Raw genomic sequence first — 14983 nt, 5'->3', positions numbered from 1 at the left:
ATTTTATCAAGTTTTTGAATAAATTTTCTTTTTATACATGATTTATTTCCTTTCACACAATTTTAAAGCAAAGCCTAGAAATTTTCTGGAGCAGCACCCCCACTAATTTATCTATGAGTCGCCACTGGATAACAGTAATGTCACGAACATAGCATTTGATAAGCTAAAAGAACGTAGTGAGAGACGATAGTTCTAAAATTTTAGTTCTAATACGAATATCGGCTTTAATCGATTTTTTGTGCATATTTAAAGGACCATACATAAAATTGTTACAAAGCTGAAGATTAAATACTTGTACTTCCATACATCTGGACTTAAGTATAGAGGTTATATTATTATACTCTATATTTCTACATCATCTTCTCAATCATTTATTTACCCAGTCATTTTGACAAATACATAAATTTGAATTGATATATACTTGTACTCTACCTTTCCAGATTATATTTTAAATTAGCTTACAATGGTATGTGTACCATGCATAGCTATACCAATATTTCTCGTTATATGGAGATTCTTTATACAACCATTATTTATAAAATGGTGGCAATTTAGAAATGAAAAGAAAAAAACAACAAACGATGAAGTACCACAACTAGTAAAAGAATGCAAAAATGGAATTTGTACGCTTTCATGGACCAAAAATGAAGAGAATAAAAAAATGGATTAAGATATATTAACACTTTGCTAGCTAATGATGTATTAGTACATCTTTTAAATCCAAAATTTAATAGCCATTGAAGCAAAAAAATTTTATAAAACTTATCCAAATTTAACTATAATACATAAAGAAATCTTGACTTATGGTAATGGCCAGTAAGGTTCTAAAATGAAATTTATCTAATAAAATAATTATTTTGAATATTTACCACATATAATAGTGTTAATCATACAATCTTTTGTAAATATTTCCTTTACTAAAACCTTTTTAATGATTATTATACATTATCATGTATCATCTACAAATTATTTGTTATTATTGTATGTTAATAGCTTGTAATACATAGTGTCAATAGAATGAAGAAGATAGTATATAAATGCATATAATTCCTCTTTATACTGCAATTACTTGTACATTCTGAATAGTTAAAGAAAATTTGTATTGTTGAAGAAAATTTGTTTTAGTAGGTAATAAAAAAGGATGTTATGTTTATTAGTTTAAAATACATTATACATTACTTAACAAATACTTAAGAGTCAATAAAATGTTCACAAAAGTTTAATGTACATTTTTAAGTTCCACTTCAAATATTAATGTGCTATTGCCAGGAATAACTGGTGGTGAACCTTTTGCTCCATATCTATAGAAATTATACATTTATTAATATGTTAAAAAATGCTTAATTTGCAAAAGAAGAATAATATACATACGCCATAGCAGGAGGTATTGTGATACGTCGTTTCCCTCCAACTTTCATTCCAACAATACCAGCATCCCATCCTTTGATTACTTCACCTTTCCCAAGTCTAAATTTAAATCCTTCTCCTTGTGTTGTAGAATCAAATTTCTTTCCATTTTTCAAACGGCCCACATAATAGACAGATACAAATTTTCCACTTTTTGCAAATGGTCCATTCCCTACTTTTAATTCTTCTATTTGCACTCCACCTTCTACTACTTTCTTTTTTTGATCGGTTTGACTATTCTGTTCATTTTGTTGTTCCCCTTTGCTCTTTTTTTGTTTTGTTTCTTTCCCATTTACTAATTTTTTCTTATCTTCTTTTTTCTTTTGTTGCTGCTTATTCTTTTTATCTTTCTGTTGAGGCTTCAGCTTTTTTTCTTCAATTTCTTCCTCTTCAGCATCTGCATCTTCTTCGCTATCCTCTTCTTCATTCAACAACGACTCTTCATCTTCTTCCTCAGAATCATCAGAATCATTTTCTTCCTTCATGCCATCTAGTTCAACTTCTTCGTCTGATGATTCTGCTTCAATCTCTTGGTTAGGGCGCTTAACATTCTTTTCACGTTTTGGAGAATCCACAGCTTTTCTCTTCGATTGTTTATTAACCAATTGTGGTGCCTCTTCGTCTTCCTCCTCCTCTTCCTCTTCTTCTTCTAACTCATCCAAACCCAAATCTTCATCCGGTATTAAATAACCAGTTAAATGTACCTGACCATGGCCATGACAGATAAATGCTATCGTTGTTCCCTCTTGGAAATTTAAATCAAGCGGTACTTGCCATGTCGAATTCTTTTTTAAATTGCATAATAGGTAACTGCTATCTTCGTAGTATAACATTACTTGTACAATATTATCATCTGTAATAAATGACAGACTAAAATGATTTATCGGAAATTAACAATCGTTTTTATTTAACAAACTTTTACTTAACGTTAGTCAGGACTAATAAATGCTATTTTATCATATACATTTTTGAACGCGAAAGAAATAAAAAATTATAATTTACCGGCTGCTGAAAGATTTAAACTCGCCATTGACACGTGGAATGATTTTTCAACAGTCTGTGTATACCGCTTATTTGGTTCCAATATTAAACCTAAAAAAAAAGGTTACATGATCATTAATTTATTACATTTTATTTCAATAAAATACTATTTTGAAAGAGAAAAATCGTTTTTTGCAAGCACATGGTGACGCCATTTTAAAACAGTCTTTACCGGCAAATTTTGGAAACCGTCATTCATAATCTAATTTATATTGATTTCACTTACCCCAAAACATTTTGGCTATATGATTGTTTAACTTTCGTACAATTAAAACGAGATATTAATAATTAAGCTAAATAAAATAATAATATGTATGTATATATATATATATATTTATACACGAAGCTTTGTACAGTGAATTACAAATATCAGGTACTCCTTGCAACCTCGCGCCAACTCGCAATGAACGACCCAGTCCTTACACAGCGCCGTTACTTAAAAGTCAGTGAGTCTATCATGAATTAATTTTTCATAGAATCAGCACTATCTTTCAATGACAGTAGCCAATATTGAATGAATTTTGGAATGCTCCTTTTTATTCCTGATATTGTATAGTCATCAAACGGGTCATTTTTTAGTGATAATATTATAAAATTAAATTTTAAATAAATTAAATTTCGTTTTATTTTATATTACGTCCTACTGAAATTTATGGTTCTGTTTAAGAGGATACCTTTCCTAGACATGACTGATTTTATCAGTAAAAATTAGTTAACAGTTATCATAAAGAAATACACTTGTAAATGCTTAATAATTTAATAAAATAGTATTTCGTTTTGCCCACTTCACTAGTAATATTAGTTCATAGATTGCTGTGCAGGTGGCTCCCTATGTGTAGGAACAGAAACTGGTTAATGGTGTATCTAAGTATTATTACTTATCCATGATTTACGTCATATGTATAGACTTTTTAGTGTAAGACAGTATATAAGATATTTAGCTATTGTTGGTAGAAAGCATCGAATAATTAATCAAATTTTTTGTTGTATTTTGATGATACTCTATTATTTTTATATCCTAACATTTCAAAATGATGATGGATTATTTTGTTACAAATAATTCATTGGCACCTGCACCTATGGGAATTCAGAGTACAGCTGGTGCCGTACCTGTTAAAAATGATAAAGGTTAATAAATTAACATTGTAACACTGTAACGTTTAACATAAATTATCTAGTTTCGATTAGTTATTGTTTATTTAAAAAAAGTAGTAACAAAATAAGTAAGATTGATTGCATTCAATTAATCCATGAATAACACATTTGAAATTGAAATTTGTAGGTGAACTTTCTATGAAAAAAGTGAAAGTACATCGTTACGTCTCTGGTAAACGTCCTGATTATGCACCAGCAGCTAGTTCAGAAGAAGAGTCTGAAGATGAGGATTTCTTGGAAAGACGTGTTCATAAAACTTATGAAGAAAATGAAGTTTCTACAGATACTCCTATACAGTCACAAATTAAGGTGTGCGACGAAGATGATCCACGTATAAGAAGATTAACACGTTTACAGAAACAAAAAGAATCTACGACAGAAATTCGAACGGAAAGGCATAGGCATGTACACGAGCCAGAGTTAATTGAAATCGAACCAGAAAGAACTCGAGAAAGAATTAAATTAGAAAGTTCAGACTCTTCAGAAGATGAAGAATTGTCAGATTCTGAAATTGAAAGAAGACGAGAAGCACTAAAACAACGGGTTTTATCTAAAAAAGGAAATGAAGAGGAATTAATCCATGGAGAAGAAGATGAAAGGTCTCCTGATACTTCAGAAGAAAGCTCAGAATATGAAGAATATACAGATTCGGAAGAAGAAACTGGTCCAAGATTGAAGCCAGTTTTCGTACGTAAAAAAGATAGGATCACAGTAATGGAAAAAGAGAAAGAAGCTATGAAGCAAAAGCAAGCAGAAATTGAAGCCAAAAAAATGGCTGAAGAACGGAAACGACAAACTTTACGGGTAAATTTAATTGTAAAAATAAGAAAATAGATTATTTTTCTGCTCTAAAATTATTTATCGCACAGATGGTAGAAGAAGCGATTAGAAAAGAATCACAAGTTGGTAAAACTGCTAGTGAACACGAAGGAAAACTTGAAGACGTTTGTACAGATGACGAAAATGATGAAGTTGAGTATGAAGCTTGGAAATTGCGAGAATTGAAAAGGATCAAACGTGATCGCGAGGAAAGAGAACAGTACGTATTGATTATCCATAAGAATAGTCATATTTAATATATCATTTCATAAATAATTTTACATGTTTAGGCTCGAGAAAGAACGACTTGAAGTTGAACGTTTACGTAACATGACGGAAGAAGAACGAAGGCAAGAAGCGCGATTAAATCCAAAAGTCATTACAAACAAAGCAGCCAAAGGAAAGTACAAATTTTTACAAAAATATTATCATCGTGGAGCCTTTTATCTGGACAGAGAGGATAATATATTTAAACGGGATTTCTCTGGTGCAACATTGGAAGATCATTTTGATAAAACTATTTTACCGAAAGTTATGCAAGTAAAAAATTTTGGACGTAGCGGTAGAACTAAATATACTCACTTAGTTGATCAGGACACTACTCAATTTGATTCACCTTGGATCTCAGAAACAGCGCAAAATTTAAAATTCCATAATAATCAAGCTGCAGGTATGAAACAAATATTTGATCGGCCATCGTTAAAGAAACGAAAAAGTGAAAACTAATTGGAGTATGTCAAAAGTGTTTGTATTAACGAAATGATAACATCTGAAATATCAGTGGTAGGCAACACAAATATCTACTTCTGGTTATCAACATCCATTAGTGATTTTGATAGATTTACATTTAATAATTTAACTTCGCTTGAGTACCAATGTAATTGTAGACATACAATAAACAAAAATATTCATTGTAATATAAATTACGATAGATAATTAGAGTAAATTTGGGTCATAAAAAAACTGCCGAGAGCTGTTTATAAGATATACAAATTCTATTTTTGTCTTTATGTTATATTAACAATTACTATATTATAATAACAAGTGATATAATTCATAAATATTCAGAATCACTTATACAATATAAATATCTTCATTCTTAATGTATAAATTTAATTCTCATCTAATTTTTATACAAATTTTTTAAAGCTTGTTTTGCAGCAGCACACTTAGCTTGTTTTTTATTTGCACCAAACCCATAAATAAGTTTCACTTTTCCATCAATAGTCACTTTCAAAGGCATCATAACGATATTTGTATTATCAACAATTGTTGCATCTCTGAAAAGAATGACATAACTAAATAATTTTAACAAAAATGAAATATTACTTATTAACAATAATACTTACGAAAAATGAGGCCGTGCACCTTGAGTTTCAAATAATACACGAACTGGTTGCTTTGGAATGTTTTTACTAAATTTGTCTAAACAAAATACGATAATGCCATTCATAAATAAACGAGAGTTACGCTATTAAATTATTTCTCAATTACATACCAATTTCTTGATGCATAATGGAATATACTATTTCCCATACCAATGAGAGATTTTTGTTACTATCTAAATATATTGCACCTATTGTGGACTCAAACAAATCTCCTAGAACCTTAGGAACATCTACGTGTTCAGCCATTTTGCATTCCTCTTCTTCTAATAAAATCCATAACAGCTATAAAAAGAATAGATTATATTGTATACATATGCAATATGCATTTTACAATTATTTGGTAAATATTTAATGCATTTAATTAACTTCAAATACCTCATCATCTACAACGTGATTTCTATCTTCTTGAAATTTTACAAACCGATTTATAATGTTGTTTAATTCTGGAGCATAAGATAGTAGCGCTGTATGTAAGCCGTGTCTTACAGTTAAGCATGCAAAGGTAATATTATTAACAAGGGCAGATCTTAAATCTGTTAAAGCACCAGGGTTTAAATTTCCGCAATATTCGTAAATGTGACACGTAATTAAAAAATCTAAAATTTATTAATAATTTGTTGATCGTACGATAATTTAAATAACTTTTAATTTAAACAATTTTTTCAAATTAATAAATATTGTGTTACCAAGTAATGCATCTCCGAGAAATTCTAATCTCTGATAACATTCAGTCATGTTATTCGCTGTAAATGATGGATGTGTGAAAGCCTGAAATTATAATTTCATAAAATTTGTACATTCCAGTTAAATTAAGGTGCTATTTATATATACTAAACGAAACAATACAGTGCAGAGATCGTAACAGTTCTTAAAGAAATATATATCTTTTTTAATATTATTAAAATATCGAAATAGTATTATATATACAGAGTGGGGCAGTAACTATTAGCACCTCAGATATCTTCGAAATATATATATATATATTACCTGTAACAAATATCCTCTGTTTTTAAATTTATAACCAAGCTTTGTTTCTATATTGGAAGCCCAGGGTATGAAGTAGTTTACATCTCCTTCATGCATTATTGGGTTTTCCGGAGTACCGTATAATATTGAATTGGCATCAATTTCATTTGGTACAATTTGGAACCATTTTAATAAAGCTATGGTATCTTTAATACCCATACTCTATTAAAATAAAAATACAATGCACTAAAAATTATTACTTTTATATATTATTATTACTTTTTGATACTTACTTGAAGGTATACACCAATCAAAGCTTCTACACAATCAGCTACTGCTTTATCGGAAACAGTCTGCATTCCAAGATAATGTTCCATTCCAGTTTGTGACTCTGCTGTTTCCCAATTCAGTACTTTTTCTTGCATTAAATCTTTTGTTATTTCACTTATGCATCCACTAAATTGTTCACTTTGAGGTATTTTAATTTCAAATAAAACATTTGGAGATACCTTATACAGAATTAGAGAGTTAAAGAGTTCAAACAGTTTATTTGAATAGAAGCAATCAATATCTTAAAAAATGTTCTCAAGTACACATTTACATTATATTCTATTACATTATGTATTTAATTACAAGTTTCTTATTAAACTGCTTAAGTTTTAGACATATTAAAATAATACAAACCTCTGCATTCAATAGTAGGCTTTGAAGAGGTCTAAATACTGAATAAGCTGGAGCAATGAAATTGCTTAATGGTACAAAACTTTCAACTTTCATACGGCCAGGAATGTTTTTCTTAACTCCACAATAGTAAAGATGGCGATTCCCAATTATTTTCCCCTTTAACATTGTTAAAGCACCCTCACTAGATTTTGGGAAATTATTGTATAAAAATAAAGATGTAATAAATTTTAGATAAGAGTCCCCTAAGGTTTCAAGGCGTTCTAAGTTAAACACATCTTGTCCTAATTTGGTTGTTAATGCCTATAAAATATGCTTTTATAAAGTAATATTCTATGTTATGTGGTCATGCTTTAAAGAAAAATAATTAAAAGGATATACTTACATACATAATCTGAATAGGATTAGGTCCAATCGTATTTTCCAATAATAATGTTTGCAAAGGAGGTACTGATATTGATGGTTTGTTTATGAAATAAGTTTTGTTGTTTCTCTACAAATGTTACCCATAAACATCATTTTTTCATGTATCAAAAGATATGCACACACAAAGGTATTACCATTTATACCACTTATATCATATATTACCTCAATAGTGGAATAATCTGCTTCAGACATAAATTGGCAATAATGTTCAATTTGAATCAGTTGAATCTCTTCAATATTTCTAAACAAATTTGGTGGTTCATCGTACTTTGACCATGGATAATGATATACCTCTGTATCTAATACTGCACAAAAATAGGTAAACTAAAATTTTACGATATATACGTATAGAATAATTAACTAAATTATGTACGAACTATGAACAAACTATGTTCAATTTATTCAATTTAAAACAAAAAATATACACCATCTACTTCTGGTCCATTTAAAATTGGTTCTGGCTGTAGATTATCAATGTTCTCCACTGAAACTTCTGATGTAGGTTCAAATGTTTCCTCTCGTTCTTCTTCAGGTATTACCAATGGTGATAACTTGTTGATACTTATTGACCCTAGATTTGTTTCAAAAGCAATAGTGGATCTTAAATCTTCCGCAATTAATAGTTGAAAAATTCTATGCAGAAGAGATGGCAATATTGTTGCTTTCAACCAATATAAAGCTGGAAAATCAATTCTAGTGCATAATTCTGGAACTAAATGCTCTTTCAAATTTTTTGGCAAATCTGCATATCTGCGCTTCTTTGATTCACCCTGCATATGTCTATGAAGAATAATTGAGTCATTTATGTATTTCTATTTAAAATATGCATGAAAATTTATTTATTACCTGGGAATTGTATAATCTATTGATCTTGATATCGTTTTTACTTCGAGCATTGGTTGATTTAAATTGTTTATTGTTAAACCATGTTTTTCCTTATAATAATGAGCGTATGTATAGAAATTTTCAGTTGGAAAACATGAATTTGGTGTGATATCATCACAGATTTGAGTAACAATGTATGTATCTGCTGCTCTGTAATTGGGTATAACCAATGCTAGTTCATAATCAGTAGTCTTAAAGTGGAAAGGAATTGATGGTGTTATACGTTTAATACACATATGGTTATTCAACACTTCCCAATTTATGTCCCATTTTTCATTGACTAAAAAATTATCATTTTTTACCAACTGAATTTATTTTACCTCCTTTTATACTGATGAAAATGCATAAACAATTATAACAAAAAATATGATTATCATTTTAATTACAAATTTTACTTACTGGGTGCAATTAAAAAACAATTATCAAGATTGTGATTATCAAATACCATAAACTGTTTTATGATTGGTACAATTTCACTAAATATCAAAGTATGAAAATTTTTTATTAATCCAATATCTTCTTTGCATAACGGTACTTTCCTATAATTTGCTTTAACATTGACATTTAATTCACCAACGTTCATAAAAAGTGGAAAAGATGGTATCTACAATAAAGATATGAAATATATAAAAAAAAATATTCTTTATAAAACATTGCGAAAAAGAAAAACTTTAATTTAAACCTCTGGCATTTGTTTTGAAGAAAGTATAGCAAAACTGGCATTACTATGTAACAAATTATAAAATACTAAACGTCGGTTATCATCATGTGGCACAGGGTACTTAGGTTTGATGTCAAGAACATGAAGATATACTGTATTTTCTGGAAGAGGGAACGCAGCATATAAAGCTGATGGAAACTGTGGATAATGCTCAAATTGTAGTTTCTTAATAGAACTATATCCCCTATATTCTGATCAATAAAGTGATACATTTTTATTTAACTTTACCTGTAACTGATGCTGTCGTTTATTTTTTGTTGTTCCAATTATATCCAATTTATCTTCCTCAATCCAATTTGGAAGTAAATACTTTATATTTTGTCCGAGTGAACCAATTGTATTTGGCATTAATTTATCATTTAGTTCGCCAATTTTGTGTAATTCTATACACATTTTCATTGCAGCAGATCTTTTTGCAAGAATAATAGCAGGCTGAACATCGCCAAAAATTACATCTTTCAATGGGGATATAATTGGTAATTTAAGAGAGACCTAAACATATTTAACAAAACAAATGTTGTACAAAAGTCAAAATATAATTAAATGATTAAATAAGATGAATAAAAAATTTGATTAACTTTGAATACCTTGTATTCTTTGTTACTTGTTGCCTTTAATGGAATTTTGTGTAATACCCAAATAGGCGTTAAATATATAAATTTCGATTTTAATAAGGATGAACAATACTTATTAATTACGGAAATTGCTGTCAATTCCGTTAAATATGTTTTCTGTCCATCGTTACAATTGATAATATATGGTGGTATATTGTGTTGATATAATTCATTCCGTATATCATCTTCTGCTGGTACATCATGGTCATTAGATTTACCCAGTAAAGTCTAGTCAATTTAAAAATTAATATGAACTCTATTAATTTTTAAGGGGAAAGTAACAACAATAAACATATTTTCAACATTATTATGAATACAAAAATATTACAAATATAAATATAGTAATAAAGACGAATAAGAAAAATGATACCTTTTTTAAGAATTGCTCTGTTATTTGAAAATCTTGATATCGTTTTATATACAGTGAATTGCTTTTTGGTACCAATAGCACATATTTACTAATCATATGTCGTGCTCTTCCTTTAGCCTGAATATATGTTCTTACATCTGTTGCCAAATTGTATCTTATAACTAATGTACATTTGGGTATGTCTACACCTTCATCTAGAACATCTGTTGCGATAACACAATTTGACAAACCATTTCTAAATCTAAAAAGATTTTTGAAGGATTGTGTACATTTCTTAAATAAATAATACATGGAATACTACTATTATGTGAAATATTTAAAATTATACCTGTGTAAAGTTTCACTGTTCCATTTTGCTATACACATTCCTTCCTTAGAATTTTTATACGGATTATTTGAGTAGCCAGTCAAAAAATCTGGTTGCAAAAATTTGTATACTTCATCATGTATAGATAGCTCCTAAAATAACAGATAATTACAAAATAGTAGCAAAATAATAGTATATTAACTTTGCTACTTAATTTGATTTTACCTTTAATATCTGATACAATACTTTTGCAGTGAATCGGCGTTGTACGAAAATAATACAGCAGAATTTTTCATCTGTGCTATTATTATAAAAGTCTTTTAGTACTATGAAAAGTTTTTTCACTTGATCAGACGAGTATCTATAATTTTATATTACCATTTCATAATTAATGAAAATATTTTTATTGTTAACAAATTAATACACAAACAATTAATAACTTACAATATGTATTAATATAAGTAACTCACTTGTAAATTTTTTCCATTTCTGTATTGTCTTTCATTTCATCTTCCAATAATCTTCTACATTTAGATAGTTCTGTTATAACATTTTCCAGAATATATGCACTGTCCTAAATATAACATTATTTATATATATTGCATAACAGCGTTTAACAAAAAATCTAAATCATTAGTGATCACGTACCGTGTTTATTGCATATTTTCTTATACATTCTAATTGAATTAAATGGAGTAACACTGATTTATTTGCTGCATATATCCCTATGTGGAAAGTAACACTGATTAAATTATCTATAAATTAATGTTCTATAAATAATTCTATCTAATCTTATAAATGTACCTGACTGCAGAAGCTGATCTTGAACATCACATAATATAGATGCTAGTTTTTTATTGATAGAATCTGGCCTAAATTCACGACTTGATTCAATATATTTTACACTCTCATTTAAAATTATACTGTTTAAAATTGTCTGTACTTCATTGATAATGTTGTTTATATCATTTCCAACATTAGGTATAATATAGTCATTAAATTCAATGATTTCTTCTTTTGGTGTTGAATGATAATCGTTAAGTGCTCTACTTGTTGTAATTACTCTTGCATTAAGTGTAATTTCCAAAGACTGTAATAAAATTGTAATTTTATGTAAATTCAAATGTTATATAGCCAGAAATAATATGATAATATGAATAAAATTTACTTTGATAATTGACTGTATTTTCCCCAACTTTACATTGGAATTTAATAATGTTGCAGTGAGTCCTAAAACTTTTGGTCGTTCCTCCTTTGAATAATTTTCAAAATGTCGCATGATTTGTCTCATAGGATGATCATTCACTGCTCTATGACATTCATCAAATATGATCAGATTTATTTTATTTAAAACCATATGTCCAAGACAAAGTGCATTTACTAAGATTTGTGATGTCATTACAAAAACCTGTAATATTATTAGCATTCTTAACAATATTTAAATGTGGTTTATGTAATAATTTGTGACAACTTTATACACTGGTTAAAAATACTATTTGTAAGATATGCAATTCCATTTAATACCTCATGTTCATTTAATTGGGCATTCCATTCTTCATCTTTCCAAAAATCAATTCCCAGTTCACCACTTAATCCTACACAGGACAAATCAGTTAATCTCGCAATATATTTACTTTGCTGTGCAACTAAAGGAACTGTATTCACAATAAATACTGTATGTTTGCCACCATTGTTACATCTAAATACCAAAATGATGTATAATAAAGAAATGATTATTTTATTTACAATAATATTACTGAAGTATAAAACTTTTATGCATCTTACTTTCTTATATCTGCACTCAATGATTTTATGAGCATAACAGCAATAAAGGTTTTTCCTGCACCTGTTGGTAAATAAATGATAGCATTTTCTTTTAGAGCAATTTCAAATAATTCAATTTGATAAGCTCTCGGTGTAAATTCATCTGCATCAGTTTCCATAGTTCTAAATAACAAGTAACAATGTTTATACAGATGAAATTATATAAAAAAAAAGTTAATGTATATTTTATTTCTACTAAATTCAAATATTACATTACCAAAAATGGTTAATTCTTTGATGTATTATTTGAGAATGATAATTACATATTTAAGGTGAACATAACTTACCAGAAGTAATAAGAATTCAAGGGAATAACGAAGAATACTCTTGCAATGTAAAAACTGAGGGAACTCCCTGATAGTATTATCAAGGCAAAGAGGAAGTATTGATCGGGTGATATCGAAAATTACAATCGTATGAAACCAAACATTCCAACAGCAATTTATATTATTTCTTGTAGTGACATTTTCTGTTGCCTAGACTGTTTTACTTAGTTAAACAGTTAAAAGAAAGTAATACAAGTTTATTAGAAAATTACCTCGGAAAAAGATTGTGTTAAATATTGTTAAAAATGTATATGTAATTCTTAACTAAATTAAATATAAATATTAACTCTTATATAATATATTATTTTTGAAAACTACTTTAAGTTGAATTAATAGTTAGAAGTGCAATGTTTAAACAAGTAAAGGAATAAGATTGAGAATAACCGAAGAAATGATTAGTTCAAATATTGTGAGTTTGCAATGTTGGTTAGTATGTAAGTAGTTATGTATGTAGTGATAAAATGTTCTAGTCAGTCACAGATGGCACTGTAAGGAAGGCGATATTCTTCATCGTTATTGTGGTTATTGATATTAAGTGTTAAATATTACATAAAAAGGAGTGGTAGGTTATTTTATGTCATATTTACTTACAACATTGAAATACAGAATTATTAACTATCTATTTTAATAATTATAAACAGCTTTTGTTTTTTAGCTTTTTCTAATTCGCAAATCGTTTGCTAATTCTAAATATAGCGTTTTAAATTGTTACACAGGTACCACAAAATGCGACTAGGACGAAAACACGTAGAAATTGCTATTAAATGGTAAATGTTTCATTTAGTCTTTGAACGATTTTCTCTTACTTAACCTAACATCAAAAGTCAATTCATGTTAATTGCATAACACATACATCAAATATTTCATATATATATCAAGTTGAACATTTTTATAATTCATAAAAAATTATATATATAAATTTTCACAAATCAGGATTCCATCTGCAGCAACATATGGAGTAGCTGCTGGTATGGCAGTAATTTTTTTCACAGACTGGAAGGACGTAGCTAAATATATACCCTATTATGGAAGCAAATTCAACAAGTAATTTTCAACATGTATTTATTGTAACACTAATTATTAAATTGTAGTGTATTACATATTTATTAAATGTCTTATCAGTTAAAAACATTTATCACATTCTACTTTTGCAAACGTTGCATCTTATATTTTTCATATAAAGCATTCGCATCACTTTCAATTTCTTTTCTTTTATGTCGCATCTTATACTCAAAATTTCTGTAAGTAATATTAATATTTTTTAAAATTATTATTTGAAAGTGCAAATAATGTCATTGCATTTGCATTTACCTATAAGCAAATACAGATCCCAAAATTACAGATCCAGCAATAAATATCATTGTTGGGATATTTATCAACGGTTTATTTCTCGCCATCGGATATTTCCTTCTAGATGATAAAATATTTTCAGAATATTACAATAATTAGTTAAACTTAAATTATTTTTTTATATATTTATGACATTAAATGTAGAATATATTAAATCTTAATTATTACACATATTAATGATAAAAATTGTATTTGTTAGTCTTAATTATCGCCATTTTGGCTTCTTTTATGGTCCAAAAAACTTACTTGGTTTAATTTGTTATGGGCAAACTGTTCCTGAGTATATTTTCTTAATGGTTCATTCCAAACAAAATACCCGCTAAAAATACCTATTACGATAGCAGTAAAAATGTGGGTTGTAGGAAAACGAGAACCTATCATTACTATCACGAAAATTTAATAGTTCTTATAATATTTTTTGGTACCTGTAAAACGTAAAGTATTAATTTTAATTGATTAAATACAACAATTAATACAAACAGTGTTTGAATGAAAATCAAAACATAACCTGCGTTTATCTCACTATACGAGTTTACTTGCATACGTACCGAGTTAGAGAATACACAGTGGAGAAGAGCAAGATACTCAAGTACGTAGTTGGAACTTTAGCACCATAGATAAACGATAGTCTAAGTAGATATGCTGTTTGGCACCTCGTGTAATACTAACGAAACATAGCCAACCAATAAGAAATAACACCACG

The 14983-nt window shown here is 28.4% G+C and overlaps 5 protein-coding genes and 1 long non-coding RNA gene across 6 annotated transcripts; 3 read left to right on the top strand and 3 right to left on the bottom strand.

The window, feature by feature from the left end:
- Positions 1-146: 146 nt before the first annotated feature.
- LOC143423672 (UPF0729 protein CG18508-like) lies at positions 147-768 on the top strand. Its single transcript, XM_076895168.1, has 2 exons — positions 147-326; positions 441-768. Exon 2 carries the CDS (start codon positions 464-466, stop codon positions 668-670), a length of 207 nt encoding a protein of 68 aa, XP_076751283.1. The 5' UTR covers positions 147-326; positions 441-463; the 3' UTR covers positions 671-768.
- Positions 769-1129: 361 nt separating this feature from the next.
- On the bottom strand, positions 1130-2877 carry Fkbp39 (FK506-binding protein 39kD). Its single transcript, XM_076895313.1, has 4 exons — positions 2675-2877; positions 2410-2499; positions 1372-2260; positions 1130-1301 (listed from the first exon to the last, which is right to left on the bottom strand). Exons 1-4 carry the CDS (start codon positions 2682-2684, stop codon positions 1220-1222), a joined length of 1071 nt encoding a protein of 356 aa, XP_076751428.1. The 5' UTR covers positions 2685-2877; the 3' UTR covers positions 1130-1219.
- Positions 2878-3362: 485 nt separating this feature from the next.
- On the top strand, positions 3363-5223 carry Mfap1 (Microfibril-associated protein 1). The gene is made up of 4 exons (XM_076895537.1): positions 3363-3576; positions 3731-4407; positions 4473-4642; positions 4713-5223. The coding sequence occupies exons 1-4, from the start codon at positions 3480-3482 to the stop codon at positions 5146-5148; spliced, it is 1380 nt and encodes a 459-aa protein (XP_076751652.1). The 5' UTR covers positions 3363-3479; the 3' UTR covers positions 5149-5223.
- Dcr-2 (Endoribonuclease Dcr-2) lies at positions 5094-12903 on the bottom strand. The gene is made up of 27 exons (XM_076895532.1): positions 12868-12903; positions 12566-12727; positions 12305-12479; positions 11949-12188; positions 11585-11870; positions 11429-11505; positions 11251-11354; positions 11006-11141; positions 10802-10932; positions 10474-10714; positions 10077-10331; positions 9718-9981; positions 9451-9627; positions 9168-9372; positions 8730-9048; positions 8311-8663; positions 8046-8188; positions 7843-7950; positions 7461-7760; positions 7070-7285; positions 6798-6998; positions 6497-6578; positions 6186-6406; positions 5921-6092; positions 5772-5847; positions 5316-5702; positions 5094-5228 (listed from the first exon to the last, which is right to left on the bottom strand). The coding sequence occupies exons 1-26, from the start codon at positions 12882-12884 to the stop codon at positions 5546-5548; spliced, it is 4818 nt and encodes a 1605-aa protein (XP_076751647.1). The 5' UTR covers positions 12885-12903; the 3' UTR covers positions 5094-5228; positions 5316-5545.
- A 664-nt stretch (positions 12904-13567) lies between these two features.
- Uqcr-6.4 (Ubiquinol-cytochrome c reductase 6.4 kDa subunit) lies at positions 13568-14032 on the top strand. The gene is made up of 2 exons (XM_076895213.1): positions 13568-13697; positions 13864-14032. Exons 1-2 carry the CDS (start codon positions 13657-13659, stop codon positions 13976-13978), a joined length of 156 nt encoding a protein of 51 aa, XP_076751328.1. The 5' UTR covers positions 13568-13656; the 3' UTR covers positions 13979-14032.
- Positions 13953-14851, bottom strand: LOC143423705 (uncharacterized). The gene is made up of 4 exons (XR_013101850.1): positions 14829-14851; positions 14527-14705; positions 14242-14340; positions 13953-14169 (listed from the first exon to the last, which is right to left on the bottom strand). It is a non-coding gene; the product is annotated as an uncharacterized LOC143423705 (long non-coding RNA).
- Between the last annotated feature and the right edge of the window lie 132 nt (positions 14852-14983).

This window comes from Xylocopa sonorina, chromosome 5, assembly GCF_050948175.1.
Source record: "Xylocopa sonorina isolate GNS202 chromosome 5, iyXylSono1_principal, whole genome shotgun sequence".
NCBI lineage: Eukaryota > Metazoa > Arthropoda > Insecta > Hymenoptera > Apidae > Xylocopa > Xylocopa sonorina.
The sequence above is the reverse complement of the archived record's forward strand: the minus strand, read 5'-3'. Positions and strand labels throughout refer to the sequence as shown.

What these genes read in the sequence shown, in the direction of transcription:
- LOC143423672 (XM_076895168.1), top strand. Translation starts at nt 464, where the DNA reads ATGGTATGTGTACCATGCATAGCTATACCAATATTTCTCGTTATATGG.
- Fkbp39 (XM_076895313.1), bottom strand. An exon ending in TTTAAATCTTTCAGCAGCCG is followed by an intron (nt 2,261 to 2,409) that starts GTAAATTATAAT and finishes CATTTATTACAG; the next exon opens with ATGATAATATTGTACAAGTA. An exon ending in ACAATACCTCCTGCTATGGC is followed by an intron (nt 1,302 to 1,371) that starts GTATGTATATTA and finishes TAATTTCTATAG; the next exon opens with ATATGGAGCAAAAGGTTCAC.
- Mfap1 (XM_076895537.1), top strand. Translation starts at nt 3,480, where the DNA reads ATGATGATGGATTATTTTGTTACAAATAATTCATTGGCACCTGCACCT. An exon ending in ACCTGTTAAAAATGATAAAG is followed by an intron (nt 3,577 to 3,730) that starts GTTAATAAATTA and finishes TGAAATTTGTAG; the next exon opens with GTGAACTTTCTATGAAAAAA. An exon ending in GGAAACGACAAACTTTACGG is followed by an intron (nt 4,408 to 4,472) that starts GTAAATTTAATT and finishes TTTATCGCACAG; the next exon opens with ATGGTAGAAGAAGCGATTAG.
- Dcr-2 (XM_076895532.1), bottom strand. An exon ending in AACAGTGAAACTTTACACAG is followed by an intron (nt 10,715 to 10,801) that starts GTATAATTTTAA and finishes AAATCTTTTTAG; the next exon opens with ATTTAGAAATGGTTTGTCAA. An exon ending in ATCACGTTGTAGATGATGAG is followed by an intron (nt 6,093 to 6,185) that starts GTATTTGAAGTT and finishes TTCTTTTTATAG; the next exon opens with CTGTTATGGATTTTATTAGA.
- Uqcr-6.4 (XM_076895213.1), top strand. Translation starts at nt 13,657, where the DNA reads ATGCGACTAGGACGAAAACACGTAGAAATTGCTATTAAATG. An exon ending in GTAGAAATTGCTATTAAATG is followed by an intron (nt 13,698 to 13,863) that starts GTAAATGTTTCA and finishes TTCACAAATCAG; the next exon opens with GATTCCATCTGCAGCAACAT.